This window comes from Balaenoptera physalus, assembly GCF_965194825.1.
Source record: "Balaenoptera physalus genome assembly, chromosome: 13".
Classification (NCBI taxonomy): domain Eukaryota; kingdom Metazoa; phylum Chordata; class Mammalia; order Artiodactyla; family Balaenopteridae; genus Balaenoptera; species Balaenoptera physalus.
The window spans coordinates 59,199,136-59,219,618 of record NC_138892.1 but is presented as its reverse complement, the minus strand read 5'-3'; the positions used below and the strand labels follow the sequence as shown (position 1 = coordinate 59,219,618).

Here is a 20,483-nt window from a genome sequence, read left to right as displayed (position 1 = left end):
CCCTCCGCCCGCCAGGCAGCCAGCGCTGCGCCGGGCCTCGCTCCCCGTGCGTCCTGCGGGGGCGGAGGCGCGGAGAGGCGGCAAGCGCAGCCGGGGAGGTGGGGGGGGGCAGAGGCACAGACAGAGGCGCGGAGGCTCGAAGAGAGGAGACGTGGAGGGAGGGACGGAGCCCGGACAGCGGCGGACACGGCCTCGCGCGCCCGGAAGAGCGCAGCGCGCGGCAGGCGCTGAGCTCTGGGCACCGAGAGGGGCATCCCCGGTGGTCTGCAGCCGTCCATGCACAGAGCTCCCTCCCCCACAGCCGAGCAGCCGCCGGGCGGAGGGGACAGCGCCCGCCGGACCCCGCAGCCCAGACTCAAGTTAGTGGGCAAAGGGAAGCGCCGGGGAGTGGAGATGGGTGGAGCTGGACGGGAAAGGGGTCCGGAGGGCGGAGGTCGAGCAGAGGACGAGGGGAAGCGGGACGGGGGTGGGGGGTGGAGACTGACGGAAAGGGGGTGCGTCTTCGAATTAGGGGCCCTGGGAGCAGGCAGGAAGCTGATGAAGCTGGATGTGAAAGAGCAGTACCTAATTCTCCATCGCCCGTTTATTTTGTGCTCATGACCTGGCATGTGAGCCCCCTGCAAAGAATGTGGAGGCTCCCAAGCGCTAGGGGAAGCCCTGGAGCTCTAGCTGGCAACAGTGCCAGGGGAGGGCCACTCAGCTGGCTCAGTCCGTCCTCGGCACGGAGCGCGCGGCTCCGGGGTCCGGGAGAAGCCGGCGCCTTTGAACCAACAGAGCATCAGAGGGGCTCTGCAGAAGCGGGGCATGCCTTAGGCGTTTCTTTCTATTTCTGTGGCTTGGGGGGAGTTTCATTGTGCGGCCCCTCCCTCAAGGGGTCTTGAGTCGCTCCCACACAACCGTTGAAGACGTGGGTGGAAAATGAGGGAGAGAAGGGTAGGCGGGACCCCCCCCCCCGGCAGTGTTCGCCCACAGACGGTAGCACTGTGGGAGTGTGTGGGGGCGGACCGGGCCCCGGAGCAGAACAATTGAGGCACTCCTCTTCTCTCCCGTGCCTGAGCTGAAGGGATGGGCCTACCTATGGAGCAGGTGGGAAGGTCACTGCTGGGAGAGGGGCCAACTGAGGTGCACTGGGCAGTCTGGAAGGCAGGGGAGGTCCTGGGGACAGAGAGCAAGAGTGGGCAAAGAATGCCTAATCCGTGGGAAAAGCTGAGCAGGGGTGGGAAAAGGGGAGCAGAGGATGGTTTGCCTGGCTCACTGAGTGGAAAAGGGCAGGGGGAGGGGCCACACCCCTGTCTCTCAGACACATGAGCAGGATGCCACCAGGGAATAAAGCTGGCCAGTAGTGCTCCTAGGTGTCCACTGTAGGGAGGATGGGGTCCTGCATTCACCTCAGTGTGCGAAGTTAACTTGTGTAATGTTGAGACTGCTAGGTGTTTAGGGTGGAAGATGAGGACTGTGTTGTGGAAGAGAGGTTGGTCCAGCCACCCCAGGGGTGTGCTGGCTGGCCTCAGCGCTCAAGGTCTCCTTGCCCCAGGCCAGAAAGGTAAAAGCTGAGGATGGGGGCTTGGAGACTTTGACTTCGGCAAAAACTGGTCTGGCTTTTGGTACTTCCAGCCAGTCTGTGATAGCACGAGCATGGCTGTGCCTCTGAGCAGTGCCTGATTCTCATAGTCTGTGCTCAGGTCTGGGCAGAGAGAGCATTCAAAAGAGGGGAAGAGAAACAGGCAGGAAAGAGAAGACAGTTGTGAGTGTGGGTTAGTACCCAGCAAGGGAACTTGCACTGACTGCCCCCCCCCGCCTTGTGTGCCTCCTTCTCAGGCCCAGTGCCCGAGCCATGGCCCTGCCTCGGACACTGGGGGAGCTGCAGCTGTACCGGGTCCTGCAGCGCGCCAATCTCCTTTCCTACTATGAGACCTTCATCCAGCAGGGAGGGGACGACGTGCAGCAACTGTGTGAGGCGGGTGAGGAGGAGTTCCTGGAGATCATGGCACTCGTGGGCATGGCCACCAAGCCCCTCCATGTCCGACGCCTACAGAAGGCACTGAGAGAGTGGGCCACCAATCCAGGGCTCTTCAGCCAGCCGGTGCCTGCTGTGCCCGTTTCCAGCATTCCACTCTTCAAGATCTCTGAAACTGCAGGGACCCGGAAAGGGAGCATGAGCAACGGGCATGGCAGCCCAGGGGAAAAGGCGGGCAGTGCCCGCAGTTTTAGCCCTAAGAGCCCCCTTGAACTTGGAGAGAAGCTGTCGCCATTGTCTGGGGGACCTGGGGCAGGGGACCCCCGGATCTGGCCAGGCCGGAGCACTCCAGAGTCCGATGTTGGGGCAGGAGGAGAAGAGGAGGCTGGCTCACCCCCGTTCTCACCACCTGCAGGGGGAGGAGTCCCTGAGGGGACTGGGGCTGGGGGGCTGGCAGCAGTTGGGGCTGGTGGTGGTCCGGATCGACTGGAGCCAGAGATGGTACGCATGGTGGTGGAGAGCGTGGAGAGGATCTTCCGAAGCTTCCCAAGGGGGGATGCTGGGGAGGTAACTTCCCTGCTGAAGCTGAACAAGAAGCTGGCACGGAGCGTGGGCCATATCTTTGAGATGGACGATAATGACAGCCAGAAGGAAGAGGAGATACGCAAATACAGCATCATCTATGGCCGCTTTGACTCCAAGCGGCGGGAGGGCAAGCAGCTCAGCCTGCATGAGGTGAGGACCCCAGCCTCCCAGGATTGCTCTTGACTCCCAGGCCTTGACCTACTCACCTCTGAGAATCCTCACACTCCCCAAGTCTGTTTCATTGCCCCATGACCAGGACCCCAGGCCCTGATCCCCTCCCCTACCAACCTCAGCTGTTGTAGTGCTTCCCTCAACTAAGGGGGAAGCCGAGACACAGGCAAGAGCCCGGCTGTCCAGCCCCATGCCGCTCAGGACACCACAGGAGTGGAGGAGGCCCCGGGCATTCCTAGGAAGCTGTGGGTGCTGACCTCTGTTTTCCTTCCTCAGAAAGCTCCTGCATGGTGTCAAAACCCAAGCAAACATCTGATGGATGAGCTTCATTTGTCTGATGGTGAAGGGGAGTGAGGAGGTCTGGGCAAGGTAGTGGGCCAGTTAGGATTCTGACTGCTCTGGCGGTCCTCTCCACAGCTGACCATCAACGAGGCTGCTGCCCAGTTTTGCATGAGGGACAACACTCTTTTACTGCGGAGGGTGGAACTCTTCTCCTTGTCCCGCCAAGTGGCCCGAGAGAGCACCTACCTGTCCTCCTTGAAGGGCTCCAGGTGAGACCTCCTTCTCCAGGTTCTCCCTAGATCAGAATCCCACCAAGGAGATGGGTCACGTCCTGATCTCCAGTTCAGGTGCCTCTAGGCCTGCTTCCCACCCGCTTGCGTGTCCCTGCCTTTGGCCAAGTTCACTTGCCTAGGTCTGGCCCCACTTCCCATCCCTCTCAGGTCCTCTGTGCCCCCGACAACAATAGTGCTTGAGCTGGAGACTCCTGCTTACCCTGCATCTTTCCAGATTCTGGGAATAATGCATGTTCCCCATCAGATTCTGTGTCCTGTCCACCATGTGTCTCTCCCCAGCCTCACCCTCCTTGTTTCTCTCCATCTTTGCAGGCTCCACCCTGAAGAACTGGGAGGCCCCCCACTGAAGAAACTGAAGCAAGAGGTAGGTTTGCTAGGGTACATATAGGGGGTTAGGGCAGCCTTCCCCAGCCGCCGCCCTTGCCAGTCCTCATTTCTCCATTTGGGGCATCCACAGGTTGGAGAACAAAGTCACTCTGAAATCCAGCAGCCTCCCCCAGGCCCTGAGTCCTATGCACACCCATACCGCCCCAGCCTGGAGGAAGACAGCGCCAGCCTGTCCGGGGAGAGCCTGGATGGACACTTGCAGGGTGAGTGCGCATCAGAGCGCTTCTCACTGCGGGGGCGGGGGGAAGGCGTGGGAGGAGGGCGCCAGGAGGCCACCGCCTGGCACAGGGCTGGGAGGCCTGGCTGGGCGGGAGCGAATGGGCCTGGGCCCGTGGGGCTGGCTGTGTGGTTGAGGGTGAGGGTTCCGTTGACTGCGGCCCCCTACCTGACCCGTGCCCCTGCCCACAGCTGTGGGGTCGTGCCCAAGGCTGACGCCGCCCCCTGCTGACCTGCCTCTGGCGTTGCCAGCCCATGGGCTGTGGAGCCGCCACATCCTGCAGCAGACGCTGATGGATGAGGGGCTGCGGCTAGCCCGCCTCGTCTCCCACGACCGCGTGGGCCGCCTCAGCCCCTGTGTGCCCGCAAAGCCACCTCTCGCAGGTGAGGCAGCCAGCAGTGCCGTCCCCAAGCACCCCTGCCACCCAGGCCCCGCACAGCAATCCTGGTGTCCTCGGGCCAGGAGGGAGGAAGAGGGGTGCCGTCACTGGAGAGGGCAGTAGCCTGGTGGGGCTGCAGCTAACCAGGCCTTGGGTTGAGGAGGGGGGAACCCTGCAGGGCTGTTCCCAGTGGGGAGGGTCTAACCCCAAGTGGACGTCTGTGAACGGTGAGCTTGGGGAGCAGGGGGACAGAGAATGGGGAACGAAGGGGAACAGGAAGAGGAGAGCCACCAAGAAGGGAAGTTTGGGTGGAACTTCTACCAACGCAGGAGGGTGGAGCAGGCCAGGAGTTGGGGTAGGGTTGCCAGCTTGGAATTGAAGGAGCCCAGAGGGGGATGCTTTGTGTGTTGAAGGGGGAAGCGGGAGTAGGCAAGGAGGCCGGCAGAGGGCCGGGCATCGGCTGGGCTCACAGTGACGCAGCAGACAAAGCCACCAACCCTAGCTTGGTATTTTTAAACTCTGCGTGGGTGGGAACTGGGGGCGGGGACTGACAGGGGGGCTCTTCTTGGGGGAGGAGCTGGGAGGCTGGCTTCCTGTGTCCCCCCTGTTTTGGCTTCTAAGAACCTTGGGGGGCATGGTAGGGTGGGGGGGGCCCTGGGAGGAGGCCAGGGATAAGCGGGGGCGGCAGAGCCTGGGAAGGGGGGAGGGGGAGAGGTCAGAGCCAAGCCGCCCCCACAGCTCCTGACAGAACCAGAAATTCCAGCAGAACGGAGGCGGGAGAGACAGAAAGAGAGAGACACATCCAGAGACAGAGAGCTACACACAGCCAGCAAGGGGAGGGGGCGCACACACTTGGGTATGGAACCGCCCCCTAGACCGGAGGTGGGCAGGAGTCAGGAAATCAAGCTCATCTTCGCAGCCTTCTCTACCCCTGCCTCTGTTCTCAGCCCCCTCTGTCTGCAGCGTCCACCCCGCAGCCTCCTAACCTACCCCTTCTCCCTGCAGAGTTCGAGGAGGGGCTGCTGGACCGATGCCCTGCCCCAGGACCCCATCCTGCTCTGGTGGAAGGTCGAAGGAGCAGCGTGAAAGTGGAGGCTGAGGCCAGCCGGCAGTGAGGCGGGGACTGGCGTCCTCAGATCCAGGGCCCCAGGCTTCTGGCTCACACAGACCCCTCCACTCTCCATCCCTGGCATCTAGTCACAACCCTGGATCCTTCCGCTGCCCTTCTCCTGCCTCCCCACCTGCCCCATGGGCATAGAACTATGGGGCTTCAAGCAATAACGAGCAGGGGCCTGGCGAGAGGACACAAGGAGGGTGCACGGTGCCCCCTCACCCTTGCCCAGAGCAAGGAGGCAAGAACTCTGCCTCCAGGGCACTTGGGATTCTCTCCTCCCTTCCACAGCACACTCCCATCCTCTCTAGTTAGAATCAGTGACGTGAGCAGTTGGACTCAGTTTGGACATGGGGGAAAGGGGGACTTCCCTGGGAGGGTCCAGCAGCTAAAAATGGAAACGGTTTCCCCCCAGATCTGGGGGCCTGGGAACACTGGACCTGCTCCTCCCCTTTGCTCCTCCATTTTTGTGCTTCTAGTTTGTTTCTTTAATTTAACAAGTGCTGCAGTTCGCCCACCCATCCCCATCTTCCCCCCAAGTTCTCAGCGGTTCTCTCCTTCTTGCCCTCTCTAGGGGGGTGTGGGGTCCCCTTCACCGGCCCCCTCGGGAGGCCTGGGTGGACTCAGGGTCTCCCTCAGCTGGGAGCTGGGCCGCAGCACCTGTCTGAGCAGTTAGAGCGTCTTTCTTTTCAGATCGTGTACAGTAGATTATTTATTTTGTTATTTTGGAATAAAATTTATTTTATGGCTTAGGATCTATGACCCCCAAGATGGAGAAAGGGTGGCATGGGGTTGGGGAGTGGAGGGAAGCTGGCGGTGGGTGGGGAAATAGAAAAGAAGCAGTGGGTAGGGCCCCCAATACACCAAGAGGACCACACACCTGAGTCTGGACCCCAGGCTCAGCCCCTGCCTCTGGGCAGGATTGGTGGTGTTGAGCCACCGAAGCTACAGCCACATAGACCCAACCTAGGCACAGTCATACTCAAAGCTTAGTACATTTGGGTTAGCATACATCAGAGAGGCCAGTATACTCGCTGGTGTCTTTTGTGCAGTGTCTCACACTTCCAAACTTGTGTTGTCACACAGGCAAAATCAGAGAGGTACGTGTTCTCTGTGGCCATAAAACTAACGTGTGTGTGACATCTACATATTAACATGTCTCAGGTCCACACACTTTCACACAGCTATACACAAACTCGGCCCTTGTACTTCTGCACAGTCTCATACACATATCCAGAAGCCTCCATCTGACTGACAGGAATTTGGAGCTGATTGGGATTTGTTTTTTAATCTGGGTAAAACCCACATCAGCAACCAAACGTACAGACCCCCCTCTCTCCCAGGGTCTCCTGAACTGTTTCCCATCCCCCCAGGGCTGGGACCCAAGCCCATACCTCCATCCCTAGCCCCTGAAGCAGATGTGTGCACGTGTCTGTGTGTTTCCACGTGTGTGAGCCCCGGCTCGGGGCAAGCAGAGAAGCCCTCCGTGCCCTCGCCCTGTGCTCTGGCCCAGCCCCCTTCCTGCTCAGCCCCATCTTCCAAGGAGGGCTCTGTGTGTGTGTGTGTGTGTGTGTGTGAGTGTGTGTGTGCTGCGTGTGCAGGCGTTTTGGGGCGTGTCTCACTTGGAGCCTGAATTTCCCTTCCAGTATTTGGAAAGGGGAGGGCAGGGGTGTGTGGTGGGAGGGAAGGAGTAGATATTTTCCACCCACTGTACATTCTCCTGGCAAAGTCTTTTCCTCCTGACCAGGGAGTAGGTGGGGATAGGAGGACACCCTCCCCAGCTGCTGCTTGGCAGGAGCACAGGCAGGTGTTCACAGCAGGTCCATGGGGGCAGGAGAGCTGTCTCTCTGGGCTCCCCCTCCAGCTGGGATCACCAAGTGGGGTTAGCCCTTAGGTCCAGGTGGGACATTGAGATCCCAGACTGCCCATAGCGGGAGGGCTGCAGGAGGGGTTGGGCTCCCAAGGACCCTCCCTCTGACCCTCCTTGCCCCTCCAAGAGAAGCTTGGTGAGGTCCTGTTCAGTGGGAGGCAGCAAGGGCGGGAGCATGTCTTCACGGACCCTGCAGGGAGGAAGGAGGGAAGTGGTGGGATAGGCATGGCACCCACTCCTCAGCCTCCACCCCCAGGCTGACACTCACCAGGTGCCTTGAGGGAACCCTCCCACCGACTGCCTCAGGCAGCTCTCTTCCGCCATAGTCACATCTGAGCAGAGCAAGGGCTCGGGGCTGGACACGGCATGCTCCTGAGGCTGGCACGGCAGCAGGCCCCTGCCAGGCCCAGAGAAGTAAGTGAGGTGGGTGGCGGGGGTCGGGGGGGTTGAGGCTGGGAATGAATGAGGAGCCTGAGCTCAGGATGGGGGTGGGTGTCACTCACTGCGGGTGAGGTTGGTCAAAGGGCAGGCTCATCTGACTCAGGTTGGGCGGCATCTGCAGGTGAGGTCTGGAATCAGGAAGGAGGGCACAGTCAGAAAGGAAAGCTGGACAAGGGCAGGGTGTTGCAAAGTCAAGACCATTGAGTGAGGAAACAGTATTTCCAGCTCCTCATCCTGACGGCAAGTACTGGGCAAGCCATTTCCACCTGTGAGCTTGGTCTTCTCATCTGTATAAATGCGTATGCATTGGCGATTGGGGGGCAGGAGAGAGAGGAGGGCTAGATTAGCTAATTTCTAATGTTTCTTTGGACTCTGAACTTTGCTGGCTCTAAGTACCCCTGTCCCCACCCCTACGTCAACTCCTGGGAGGGGAGATGTCGTGCCTTGACTGAGAGTGAGTAAGCACCTGAGTGCTACCTGGAGAACAAGTGTCTATGCCACTTCAGGGCCAAAAAGAAATAAAAATCAAGACAGCAGATAAATGACAGTAGATTTCAGGGACGGGAGAGATAATACTAATACTTACATAGCTCTTGCTATGAGCCAGGTACTGTGTTTAGCTTTATACATACTATTAACTCAATTAACCTTCACAATAACCCTGTGAGGTAGGTATTGTTATTATCATTATTCCCTGTTTTACAGATGACACATCAGAGTTAAGTAACTTGCCCAAAGTCAGCAAGTGGTGGAGCTGGAATTCGAACCTGGATCTTAACCACTAACGCCTCAGTGGAATGGACAGAAGAGACACAGGTGTTGGCTTTTTGCCACCCCGTTCTCACAGAAGAGCCTTCCCTGACAAATGCAAGTGCCCATGCTCGTTGCAGGTGGGTGTCCCACCCCGTTCCCTAGAGGTGGCCCCACTTACTCCTGGAAGGCTGGCAGCACATTGACCGATTCTTCCCGGGGAAGGGCTGGATATGAGGGGATGGAGTGAGAGCGTGGTGGGAACACCTGGGGCCTGGGGAAAGAAAGCAGACCCCTGATGCCAGCCCTTCTCCTGGACACCCCAAATCCCTGCCTCAAGATGGGGAACCCCTTTCAAGGAAAGGAAATTCCCTACTTCAGCCCCCAGTGCCAGCTCTCCCAGCTGCCCATGCTGAAACAGCCTGCTGGCACAGACCACTCCCAGTTCCGTCTCTCAAGCTTCTTACACCATATCTGGGCCGAGCTGCATGTTCATGGGGCAGTCAGGGACCATTCCAAGATCGTAAGAGGGCATCATGGTAGGCATTTGGGGCTCAGGGGTGGTAAGTGGCTGGTCCCTGGAGGAGGGGAGGAGGCATGTGTGACTGACCAGGGGCTGATGCCACCACCCCTTCCCACAGGTAAGTACTGGGCCCCACCCTCCATCCATACCAGCACACTCACCTTTCCACAGTCATCTTGATTGTAGCTGGGACATAACCCCTGCCATCCTTACCCATCTGCTCAGCTGTTGTGGGGAGGAAAGGAAAGCCATGGAGTGCTTCTGGTTTAGGGAGGAAGGGAGGTGGAAAAGGTGAGCATGGCTGATGGGCAGGTAGCAGAAGCAGGGAGATGAAAATGGAGAGAGAAGTCGGGGATGACACACAGCAGGCAGGGGGCGGACAGCTGGGAGCAGGGAGAAGGTGGACAACAGGAAGGAGTCAGAGCTGCCAGCCCCAGCTCACGCTTGTAGTGGCTCCGGAAAGCCTCGTCCTTGGGTTTCTTGGGGTAGAGGTTTCTGAGCTGAGCAAGGTCCCGGATTCGGTCACCAAGTGAGCGAATGGACAGGTCTTTGGCAGAAAATGGCTGGATGTTCTCTATCTGTGGGGAGCCTACAATAGGAATGAGACCTTGAGTCCCATCTGTCCAGACTTTCTTCCCCTTCCCCAACCTCCCCCCACTATTGGACTCATTCTCAATCTACCAAGGTAAGGAGGAGAGGAGCTAGGGTGAGGGTCCTGAGGGAGGGAGACCCACCAGTCACCATTCCCACAGAGCTCACAGTGAGAAGGTAAACGTTTAGACCACAGAAGGAAGAAGAGAAGTTGGACCTAAGGAAGAACTTCCTGAAGATCAGGGTTGGCATCAAGGAAGGCGAGGATGTTTCCTCCCCAGAAGAAACCCCAGAGGGCACAGGCACAGAGGCAGAGGACTGGCTGGGGTGACCTCACCATCCTGGCCCCGGATGACATGGGCAATGGTGATGCCCCCAATCTCTGAGTCACTGAACCGAAGGAGGAATGTTCCATCAGGCTCGTTGAGAAGAAGGCTAGTGACGTACTGTTTGCTGATGAAGCCGATGATCAACCTGGCCAGGATGAGGGAGAGGATGTGGGTGGGGTCACAGGGTGTGGAGTGGGAGCTGGAGGTACAGCTGCTCAGGCCACCTGGGGCAGGGACTCACCGATCTGACCAGTAGCTCCGGAGACAGCGTTTGGTGAGGTCCAGGACGCCATCAAACCACTGCCAAAAGGTGAAGCCACGACCCAGCAGGATCTCCTGTGGGGAGAGGGGAGTTGGTGTGAGCACAGGAGCCTAGTTAGGGCAGGCATTGGGCTGTGAGTACCTACACGACAGAGTCACAGGACTGAGGGACCCACATTGGACCTGAGACCCCATCCATGACAATGGCCAACACTCAAGTTTACCATGTGCCAGGCACTATTCCAAGCTCTTTTCATAAATTAATGTATCTGATCTTTACAGGCCTGGGGAGGTAGGTCCTGTGAGTATCCCATCTTACAGATGAAGAAATGGAAGCCTAGAAAGGTCAAATAACTTGCTTCTCACACACCTGGTGAGAAGCAGAGCTGGGATTCAGCCCAGGAAGTCTGGGCTGGGCCCCCTCTTAACCACTGTGCTCCACACCCTCCCGAATGAGGCCTGGAGGAAGTGGTGTCCAGAGAAGGCAGCTTGCAGGGTGTGAGTGTCCTGCTCCCTTTTGCTAACACATCCTCTGGTTGTGTGGGCTTTTCTTTCTTCCTTTTTTTAAAAAAGAGATCAGTGCATGACTGCATTTACCCAGCTGGTCCTCAACCAAGACACCCAGACCTCCTTTTTCCCCTGTTCTTGTAACATCCAGTCCTGAGCCACCTTATTTTGGAGGCAGTAAAATGTAGTAGCTAAGAGCAAGAGTCAGAAATATGGTGTTCCATCCCAGACATGCCACTCACTTGCTGGGAGGTCTTGGACAAACTACTTAACCCCTCTGAGCAGGTTCATCCTCTGTAAAATGGGGGTAATAGTACGTACCTCAAAGGGATGTTGGGATGATAAAACGAGAGAACATATATAAACTGCTGAAGCACAGTGCCTGGCATATAGTAAGCTGTCAACACATGGTAGCTGGTATTATTGCATTTGTCCCTGTGGGATTTCGTCCCTGTTTTTGCAATAAGACCTATTTTCCCAATGGGTCAAAGTCATTTTGAATCAAAGCTGTGTTTACACACAATCTGGGTGAGTCACGCAGATCACTGGCAAAGAGGGAGGATAGAGGGCCCCCAGACCAAAACTGGGGGATGCCAGAGACCTGAGGGGTTCTCCTGCCTGGGCCATGACAGAGGCCTTCCTGATGAACATGGTGGGGCATTGTGAAGATCCCAGCGGTTGATCCCTGGGCAGAGGTTGGGGAAGCCCTGAGTGCCCCAGGGATGAAGAGCTTGGGGGTGGGAAGTCCGAAGCGCAGGGGAATGACCTTGTTGAACTGTGACCAGGACACAGAACGGTGCTGGAAGGCCTCCATGCTGAGGCTGTTGTCGGTAAAGATCTTCTGGGCCAGGAAGAGGAAGTGCTCTGGGAGTAACCCCCGGTTGGTCCCCACCTCAGCCATGAACTTGAGGTTCAGAGTTTCACACATCTTCTCCCAGGGCACCCGCTCAGCCACCACAAAGGGCACGCGGTCCTGGGGGGAGGAGAGAAGGAGAGGGAGCCTCAGGCTGACATCCCCATCCCTCCTCAGGAGGGCCTTCATCCTTCCCACCTCCCCAAGGCTGCCCCTCCCCAGCCTTGTCCCCCTGAGCTTGCTCAACAAAGATGGTGCTTTTCCAAAGTAGTCTACGGTGCTACTGCAGGATAGCTGTTAAGATTGGCATGAAAAGGGGGCTTCCCTGGTGGCGCAGTGGTTAAGAATCCGCCTGCCAATGCAGGGGACACGGGTTCGAGCCCTGGTCCAGGATGATCCCACATGCTGTGGAGCAACTAAGCCCGTGCACCACAACTACTGAGCCTGCACTCTAGAGCCTGCGAGCCACAACTACTGAGCCCACGTGCCACAACTACTGAAGCCCACACGCCTACAGACCATGTTCTGCAACAAAGAGAAACCACCGCAATGAGAAGTCCACGCGCTGCAACGAAGAGTAGCCCCTGCTCGCCGCAACTAGAGAAAAGCCCGCACGCAGCAACGAAGACCCAACGCAGCCAAAAAATAAATAAGTAAATAAATTAATAAAATAAAAAATAAAGTATGAAAAAAAAATGGCACAAAAAGAGGTCAGAAGTACGAAAACAGGTCTATGAGAAGGAGTTAAGGTCACTCTCATTTGAACATGCTTGCCACCCCACCAGCCTGCACCCCACCCCCCAGGTAAGAGCCCCCCCTGCCCCCGCCAACTCCAGGTCTTTCATCACCATCTCAGAGAAGGCGTTGTCCCACAGAATGGTGGCTTTGGCATTGTTGTCTTGGTTGCCGTGGACGATGACCACCAGGGGCAGAGACAGGGCCTGAAGGGGGTGAGGAAAGGGGGTTCTTCTTACTGGGGCAAGGGGCTTCCACAGAGGGCTGGCTCTGAGGGTGCAGGGAAGCTACTGGACTCACACAACATGGTTAAAACCTCATGGTGTGTTATCGAGTGCTTTCTGAAGCTCATTTAGGGCCTTACTGCAGAGAAGTGGTTACAAGTCAGTGCTATAGAGTCCCCAGGTTTCAAATGCCAGCTCCAACATTCAGTAGCTGTGTGACCTGGGCTAATTACTCAATCTCTCTGTGTCTCAATGTCCTCATCTATAAAATGAGGCTAGTAATAATACATACCTCATAATGTGATTGTGAATACCATGCGTGTGTGTGCATGTGTGTGACTTAAAACAGTGCCCTGGTCTATGAAAAGTGAGTAAGTACCAGTTGCCCCTACGCTGTCATTCCCTGGGGTGTGCACTCCGGTCCTTGCTCCTCCCCACTCACCCGGGGCCCCAGCATGCACAAATCCCAAACACACAGGGTATGGGGCAGTCATGAAGAGTGAGGATGCAGGGCCCCAGTGTGTGGCCTGGAGGGGCACCTGGGGCCCCGCCTCGGGCAGGGCTGGGGCATCAGTTCACCTGGAGCTGGATAGGGAGTTTGTTGGGGCTGAGCGTGAAGCTGGTGGAAAAGAGCACGGCACACTTCTCCTCGGTGACAGACTCTGTGCCCTTCCGTTCGCACCGCTTGATTTTCTTCAGAAGCTGCGGGTGGGGCAAGGGAGAGGAGGGTAAGGGCAGTAACTGCTTCTCCTGGGCTCCCAACACCCTCTCCAAGGAGAATGTCCTGGCCTGAGGACCCCCGCCCACTGCTCCCCGAAGGCCTCACCAGGTTCTTGAACAGGGCAGAGCAGCAATTCCCGGGAATGCTGTTCTCCAGGGACACGGTGTTGTTAATGATTTCCCCGGTGCTTTCTCTGCCAGGCAAGTCAGAGAGTGGCTCATCCCAACTGGGCCAGGAGTGGCAGGAGCTTGAGTCCACCGGCAAATGGCCTGGACTACTGGCCCCTAATCTCCATCTCCCCACTTGAGTTCTTAAGGGAGAAGTCCCCATATTAGCCAGATCATGATGCTCCCACCCCATTCCAGCACTGATGGGTCCCTCCCCTTCCTCTGCCTTGACTATCATACAGGGTCCCCACATCCCATGGCCCACCCTCCCTGTCATCACCCTGCTCTTCGTGGTGCCAGTCCCCCAGGCTCCTCTGGCCTCCACCACCCTCCAGCCCCTCTCCAGCCCCAGCTTACGCTCCAGCCCCGGGCCCCTGGGGCATGCTCAGCTCCCTCGCCTGCTTCTCGGTTACCATGTCGGCCCTGACCATCAGAGGCTTGGCTGGGGCCGCCAGGAACCTCAGGCCCAGCAGGAATCGAACCCCGGCCTGGAACTTGGTCTGAGTCTTCAGAACCTGGGGGGGCTGCTTTTCCACCAGGAAAGAGCTGGGAGGAGTGAGGAGGACACAAGGGAAGTTAGCAGCTGGGTCCCTCCTGGTGCCCTCCCCACAGCTCTGACCCTCTTCCTTCCTTGGGGTCTGCTCTAGGCCAGGCTGGGGTCTCATACCTGGTGATGAGGGTTCGCAGGACTTCATCCAGCCGGCTAATCAGCGCTGCCTGGGTCTTGGGCTCAAGCTCCCCACCAGCCGCCCCCACCTCCTGCTGCAGCTGGGAGTAAATGTCCACCAGGCTCTCACACCTGGGGCCAGGACAGTGGTCAGGGGGCACAGGGTTTAGGCTGCCTGCTCCCCGCCCAGACCCCCCACCCCTAAACCCAGGAAGAAAGCAGGAGAGTGTGTGTGGAGGGGTGGGATGAGCAGTGGGTGTGGCTGCAAGGCACCTGGGCTAACGGAGTTGTGGGACATGCCTTGGCTCTGGGGAGGAAGGTTCCTTCTCAGTGCCTGGAAGCTCTGTGGAAACCCAGCTGCCTCTTCCCCAGGGCTCTGGTACCCAGGTGAGCTGCCAGCACATATGATGCTTTTGTGCATTTTGAAAGGTGCCCTGCCCAATAGACCAAATAGACTTCCCATTCCTCTGGGCACGGGGCTTGAAGAGAGAATTGTGGGTTGGAAGAACTCCTGCTTGTGCCCCGTCCACCGGGTGCACGTGTACAGGACACAACCTGAACAACAGTGTGCATGGCCCTGCTGGAATGGGCTTCTCTGAGTCCTGACCCACCCCAAGACCCTTTGGCCTGGTTTTCCTCTCTCGCACCTGTGGGTGCTCCAGCAGGGACAGCAGGTGTCCACCCCCAGCCCCCCGCCACTTCCCCGTCAGCCCTGCCCCAACCTCTCCTGTAGTGGGGCCAGGCTTTCCTCAAAGGGTGCGCCATTCCCCGCCAGCTGCTGCTGCCGTTTCCAAATCTGGATCCTCTTCAGCACCAGGGCCTGGGCAGCCTCCAGCTCCCCGACAGTCTCCTGCAGGAACGTGGCGAGGGCCTGTGGGCAGAAGGGGCCTGAGCCAGGGCCACACGCTTCCTCCTCACCCAGCTCTGGAGGGTAGGGCTCTCTTTCTCACCTCTCTGAGGTCTAATCTCCATCCCTCCACAGATTTGAGACCCTCAAAGTCTGCCCTTGGAGCTCAATCTCCATATCCCAGTCCATTGCTCACCTCACTTGGCCCGGTCCCATTGGCAGGAGTTTCTGTCAGGCTGTGCAAAGACACTGAGGGTAGGGGCAGAAATCAGGGGTGCAGATAGATTTGAGGTACAGTCAAGGTTGAGATCCAAGAGGGGATCACTCCCACACACTCCCCAGAACCCTCTTAGGGCTCTAGGCCCAGGCTCCCACCTTGGCCTCCCTCAGCCCCAGGCTGCAGGGCTTTGCGGAGAAGGCAGGTTTCCCCCACTCGGTGCTGCAGCCTCCGCAGGACTGTGTTAAACTTGAGTTCCTCTTGCTTCCAGTGGAAGGGCATTGGCAGGTGGCGGAACTGCACAGGAGGGAGAGATGCCAAGAGGTGAGACACTCTGCCCAGCTCTTTCCACTCGGCCTCCACTCCCTAAAGGCGTGCGACTGCCATGCTCTGCAGAAAACAGACCACTTCCCTTGTCTGACTCCCTTCTCTCCTTTGACAGTCCTTCCTGACCTTTTGGAATTTCCTGTAGATAAGACCTCTCTCCTGGCAGAATCAGCTCCTTATCACTTGCTCTCTCCTTCCTAGGCCTCACTATCCTCAGTCCCTCATTGCAAGCTTCTCTGAGCTTAACTTGGGGCTCACTTTGACTCCTTTGGTCATCCTGGGCCTAGAACACTGAACTTTTCCTGAAGTTCAAATTCCTTCTAGTTTCTCATGGCTCAGGCTAAAGTCCCAGGGAGTTGAGTTGGGGTGGGAGGTGGGGTACCACAATACCTGTTCCATAATGGCTTTTTTTTCCCCTTGAAGTATGTGTCTGAAAGTGGCCACCAGCTTCAGGGGGTCCCTCTGATATATGCTCTATAGAAATGAAGGGTGATAGACAGGGTTAGCCTGGCTCTTACCCATGTCTTTCTCCCCTTCCAATCCCCAGCCCCGCATTCACACATGCACTGAAAGGCAGCACAACTGTAGACTCCAGAAGTTTTCATGCATTTGCATGCTTTTAAAATCTAATTTGCATGCTAGCTAACAGCTAGCCACAGGAACACCAATTTTCTTCCAGCATCCAACCAATTTTCTTCCAGCATCCAATGCTCACCCCAGCTCCATTCCAGGCCCCACCCAGCCTTGTCCCCTCCCCTCCTGCCCCACCTCCAGGGTGCTGATGTGTTGCAAGATGGTGCTCCCCTCCCCCTGTTCTCCAGCCGAGGCCTGAAGACGCTGGACAGTGGCAGAAAGTAGGGCGCTGGCCATGTTGCAGCAGAAGGCGTCTGAGCCGACAAGGAATTCCCTGCAGGAAGATCAAGGATGAGGCAGCCTCGGGTCAGGGCTTCCTCTGCTCTACTGTCCCTTTACCCCACAGCAATCAGCTCAGCGGCTCCTTCCTCCTCTTATCCTCCATCCAAGCCCTCTGGAGCCCTCAGCCATGTCCCTTGTTCCCCCTTTTTCCAGCTGTTGTGGGTAGTGCCCTTACCCCAGCTCTGACCTCCCTCCTCTTTGGCTCAGCCTCCTAGGGGGTGGGGGACTCCACGTATCAACATGCATAGTCTGGTTGATGTGGCACAGACTCCCGGCTAAATCTGGACCACCGCACATGGAATAACGAGTCCCAAGTCTTGAAATGGCATGAAGAAAATCTAATGAGAGGGAAGGTGGGTGGGGGAGGACCTGGGGGACCAACATGGGGCAGCCAGGACTCACCAGGGCTGGTTCTCCAGCCAGTCGCCCAGGAGATGCCGCAGGTGTTGAGGGAAGTCGACATACAGCCGCTGCAGTTTTTCTGGGGGCATTTTGGAGACCAGACCCCACAGAGACATGATCTGGGGTTTGGAGGGTGCCTGGAGAAAAGGAACAAGGCTACTTGGGCACTCTGAGAGGTGCCCAAGAAAGTTGGCTTTTGTTTGGGGGCAGCCAGGGACCTCCCGTAGACAGCCCTCCCAGAGACCATCCCCACCACCACTCACAGCCAGACCACCTCAAACCAGGGACATCCCTGGCCAATGCCTCAGACAAGGTAATTCCTTCAACGGTAGACACAGGGGTGATGGGGTGGGAAGAGCTGAGCTGCAGCCAGAGGGCGGGGTGGGAGACAGGGGCGATGGGGCAGTAGGGAAAGCTCTCTGAGAGAAGACAAAGGATGTGGGTTGTAGCTCTAGGCCTGGCTCTGGTTCTGTAGGCAAGAAACCTCCACTCTGTGGACCTCAATCTTCTCATCTATAGAATATGAGGCTTGGATAAAGTGCAGAACTTTCCAAACTTTTTAAAGCAGTAGACAATTTTAGTTTTAATCTGTGGAATCACAATTATATAAAATTGGAGCTTCTCTGTTGAAAGCAAGTGTGGTAGGCCTGGAATTCTACTGCTTCTTACTTCCCTCTCCCCACCTCCTGACCCCAAAGGTGACCCTGGAGAAAACCCTCAAAATTCCAGGGTTCCATGAGAGAATCTGAAAACTACCTGGCTAGATGATGAAGAAGAGGATGGCAGAGTAATAATAGCTAGCATTTATTAAGCACTTACTATGTATGAGGCATTATACTGAGCTCATTACCTCAAAATCTTGCAACAATTTTTAAAATATAGAATTATCCCCTTTCACAGGTAGAGAAACCGAGCTCAAGGAGGTTCCCCAACTTGCCGAGGCCACTCAGCAAGCGATTTGAACCCGAGAGGGGATTAACCACCACGTTGTGCTGTTAGGATGCCTTCAAGATCCAAATCCCATAATCCTAAGGCGGGGGGGTGGGGGGGCATGGGAGGAGAATTGAAGAAGAGGAGACTGAGCGAAAGGAAAAGTAGAGAGAACTCAGGAAGATGGTGAGAGATTAGAGAAAAAAGTGGGGTTAATAAGCCTTCAGTGAAAAGCCTAGGAGAGGGGCAAGGAGGCTAGAGGGCTACAACGAAAAGAAGAAAAGGGGGCAAGAGGAAAGGAGATGGGAGGGTAGGGGAGAGGGCTGCCTCCCCATTTCTGGGTGGGCCACAGGGTGGGGTGGGTAAACCAGTGGTTTCCCAGGGGTCTCTCAGTTTCCAGTTTCTCAAAATATCCCTCTTCCCAGAGATGACAGAAAGGATGGGGATGGAAACTCCCTGGGTCTCCCCCAACCTGGTAACCCCAAGTTTTCCTGCTGCACTTTTAGCCCCTCCCCTCTCCCAGGACTCCCAGAGGGACGGAGAACAGAGGGGCCCCTTTTCTGGAGGTTCCTGCCCCTCGCCCCAGTCCCTATCCCCTTGAGCTCTTTTCTCCCAAAGGCAGAATCCTCCCCCCATCCTGCTCAGGGTCGTCTAATAGACCTTTCTCTACACCCACCTTGGAGTGGGGCCCCTTTTGGTTTGTTTCAAACTCAGGGGAGGACTCCATCTCTCTCTTCCCTCTTCCTCTCCTGTGTCTCACGGTGCTCAGACCTTTGACCTCTCTTCCTACGCTACTGGGGACTGAGGCGATCCCTAAGCCATAGGCAGCCCCCCTTTCCTCTACATGCCCCTGCTGAGTGACCAGCTTCCTGGCCTGGCCCTGGCTTCAGATCTTCCCCACTCCATCTTCAGGCAGCAGGGGGCCAGACTTTCCCCCAGCCACACCCAATAACCAGGCTGGGTCAGTCGGCCGGCCAGGCCAGAGGCACCTTCTGCTGTAAGCCCCCAACACCGGCAGGGAGGGAGGAGCCGCGGCCTGAGGGGGCGGGGCCAGTGTTCCCTTCCCAACCGGGAAGGGAAACCCAACGTCCAGGATCTTCATCAGCCCTCTTCGTGGCCTAAACCTCACCTCAACCCCTACATTCCCGAGCCCTCTGACCGTGGGACCACAGGACCAAGAGTCAAACGAGCTTCTCTGAGTTGCCCAGTGTGTGTATGCGGCGGCGGGGGCGGGGCGGGGGGCCGGGAGGCGGAGCCAGTTCAGCAAGAGTAGGGTTAACTCCGTGACGTGGCCGCGCCAAAAGTGGAGCAGTTTTGAGGGGGGAAATTCCCCCTCCTCTGGGACACCATGAGGTCTGCATCTAGGGCTCGCTCACCCCCTAGCCACACCCTTGAACAGGAACCTTTATGGGGGGCCCGGATAGGGGTTTGTCAAGGACCTACTGCCCTCTGGTATCAGCCTTCTAGGGAGGGGCGGCCACCTCCCCCCAACCCAGAGGGCAGAGGGGCACCTCCTTGCCCTCCTTTCCCTGCCTTTACATGTCCCTGGAGGTGCGGGGGACGGGGTGTATGGAAAAAGTGACCCACGGTGGGGAGGGAGGGAGGGGAAGTGCTGGGCCTGTACTCACCCCAGATTCTTCTGATACTTCGAAACTGCCAAAACTCAGTACCACCAGCCACCAACCCCAGCTGAAACAATTTCTTGGGGACCATCCACTCTGCCCAGGGAGGATCCTGAGAGGCACTCCCCGCAACCCACCGCCCCACATACTCACAGTCAGAGGCCCCCCACCCTCCCCTCCTTGGAGGCATCCCCTCACCTTGCCAACCCCTCTGCTGTCTTCTCCCTCTCTCAGCGGGCACTGCCAGGCCCCATGGGTCTGTAGTTCTGTCCAGCGGGTTCAGGGCTGGCCCTGCTAGCACCCCCCCCTCCACCTCCACCACCAAAAAGAAAACACACACACACACACACACACACACACAATCCTCTCCCGTCCTTCCTCTTCAGTGTAAGCAGTGGCTGCCCCAGCCCGCTGTTTCCGGCTTCTCCGACTACCCAGGTCCCTCCCTGGAGCTCTGACGACACAGACAAGGGAAAGTGGGCTGGAGGAGGAAGAGGAAGAAAGTGGGGTGAGCGTGTGTGCCTCCGATACCGGGTAGGGGAGCATGGGGTGGGGGGAGCCAGGACTGGGGCTTGGGGGCCCTGGGGCCAGGCTGGAGGGGAGGCTGATCCCCACTTACTCTGTCTCCTCTCAAAAGCAATCAACTTTCCTCCAGAAAGTCACCCAATATCAAGCCACAGACGTGCCGCCCCAAACTGCCGCTCCCATACTCAAACTTTCGCAGGCGCCGGGGGTTTGGGCTCGCAAGGGACTGGGCTCCCCTGTGGCCTCTGGAAAAAGTAATCCCTTTGGGCTCTGCGCTCCCTCCAGTGGAGGACCCTGAAAGCGGCCCGGGAGCTGGAACTCCTAGGTCCCCCTTCCTTCTTGGTGGGGAACGCCTTAGAGGTCTCGTGACCGCTGATGGGAGGGAGTGGGGGAGGGGAGGCTGAAGCTCACAATTCTGTAGGACTCCAGGGGTCCCTCGGACTGAAAATCATTTCTGCCCCCTCCTCACAGGGTACTACTCCTCAAACCCAGGTGGGAGTCAGCACAAGCTGGAGTTGCTGCCTGTAGATTCCCAAGGGACAAGTTTGCATGTGAATCTGCTGTGCAGCTTTGGTGAAGTTCCTATCTGTTTCTGGGGTAAACACTGAAGACACACCCAGAAATAAACACACACATACACAACTTCCCCAGCCAGAAGGACACCCCCCACACACACA

The 20,483-nt window shown here is 57.5% G+C and overlaps 2 protein-coding genes across 7 annotated transcripts; one reads left to right on the top strand and one right to left on the bottom strand.

The window, feature by feature from the left end:
• The first annotated feature begins 125 nt into the window (after nt 1-125).
• NAB2 (NGFI-A binding protein 2) lies at nt 126-6,137 on the top strand. 2 transcript variants are annotated; one of them, XM_082421703.1, is made up of 7 exons: nt 126-359; nt 1,819-2,692; nt 3,131-3,264; nt 3,601-3,652; nt 3,746-3,878; nt 4,084-4,275; nt 5,277-6,137. In XM_082421703.1, the coding sequence occupies exons 1-7, from the start codon at nt 277-279 to the stop codon at nt 5,384-5,386; spliced, it is 1,578 nt and encodes a 525-aa protein (XP_082277829.1). In that variant the 5' UTR covers nt 126-276; the 3' UTR covers nt 5,387-6,137. The 2 variants fall into 2 exon arrangements, with proteins under 2 accessions (XP_082277829.1, XP_082277830.1); XM_082421704.1 differs by lacking the exon at nt 4,084-4,275.
• Nucleotides 6,077-20,134, bottom strand: STAT6 (signal transducer and activator of transcription 6). 5 transcript variants are annotated; one of them, XM_082421687.1, is made up of 23 exons: nt 19,901-20,134; nt 19,480-19,762; nt 16,730-16,866; nt 16,181-16,319; nt 15,803-15,886; nt 15,244-15,382; nt 15,065-15,117; nt 14,744-14,892; nt 14,022-14,153; nt 13,712-13,900; nt 13,293-13,497; nt 13,046-13,168; nt 12,356-12,448; nt 11,421-11,627; nt 10,128-10,222; nt 9,895-10,031; nt 9,409-9,555; nt 9,128-9,191; nt 8,911-9,021; nt 8,625-8,717; nt 7,756-7,821; nt 7,521-7,649; nt 6,077-7,442 (listed from the first exon to the last, which is right to left on the bottom strand). In XM_082421687.1, the coding sequence occupies exons 3-23, from the start codon at nt 16,843-16,845 to the stop codon at nt 7,253-7,255; spliced, it is 2,661 nt and encodes an 886-aa protein (XP_082277813.1). In that variant the 5' UTR covers nt 16,846-16,866; nt 19,480-19,762; nt 19,901-20,134; the 3' UTR covers nt 6,077-7,252. The 5 variants fall into 5 exon arrangements, with proteins under 5 accessions (XP_082277813.1, XP_082277814.1, XP_082277810.1 ...); XM_082421688.1 differs by having other exon boundaries at nt 13,293-13,380; nt 19,901-20,051; XM_082421684.1 differs by lacking the exons at nt 19,480-19,762; nt 19,901-20,134 and adding an exon at nt 19,288-19,408.
• Nucleotides 20,135-20,483: the final 349 nt, after the last annotated feature.

Excerpts from the sequence above, each read along its gene's own strand:
- STAT6 (XM_082421687.1), bottom strand. The coding sequence starts at position 16,845 with ATGTCTCTGTGGGGTCTGGTCTCCAAAATGCCCCCAGAAAAACTGCAG. Across the intron at positions 16,320-16,729 it reads TGGCTGGAGAACCAGCCCTG|GGAATTCCTTGTCGGCTCAG; the intron begins GTGAGTCCTGGC and ends ATCTTCCTGCAG. Across the intron at positions 11,628-12,355 it reads ACAACGCCTTCTCTGAGATG|GACCGCGTGCCCTTTGTGGT; the intron begins GTGATGAAAGAC and ends TCCTCCCCCCAG.
- NAB2 (XM_082421703.1), top strand. The coding sequence starts at position 277 with ATGCACAGAGCTCCCTCCCCCACAGCCGAGCAGCCGCCGGGCGGAGGG. Across the intron at positions 360-1,818 it reads ACCCCGCAGCCCAGACTCAA|GCCCAGTGCCCGAGCCATGG; the intron begins GTTAGTGGGCAA and ends CCTCCTTCTCAG. Across the intron at positions 3,653-3,745 it reads TGAAGAAACTGAAGCAAGAG|GTTGGAGAACAAAGTCACTC; the intron begins GTAGGTTTGCTA and ends GGGCATCCACAG.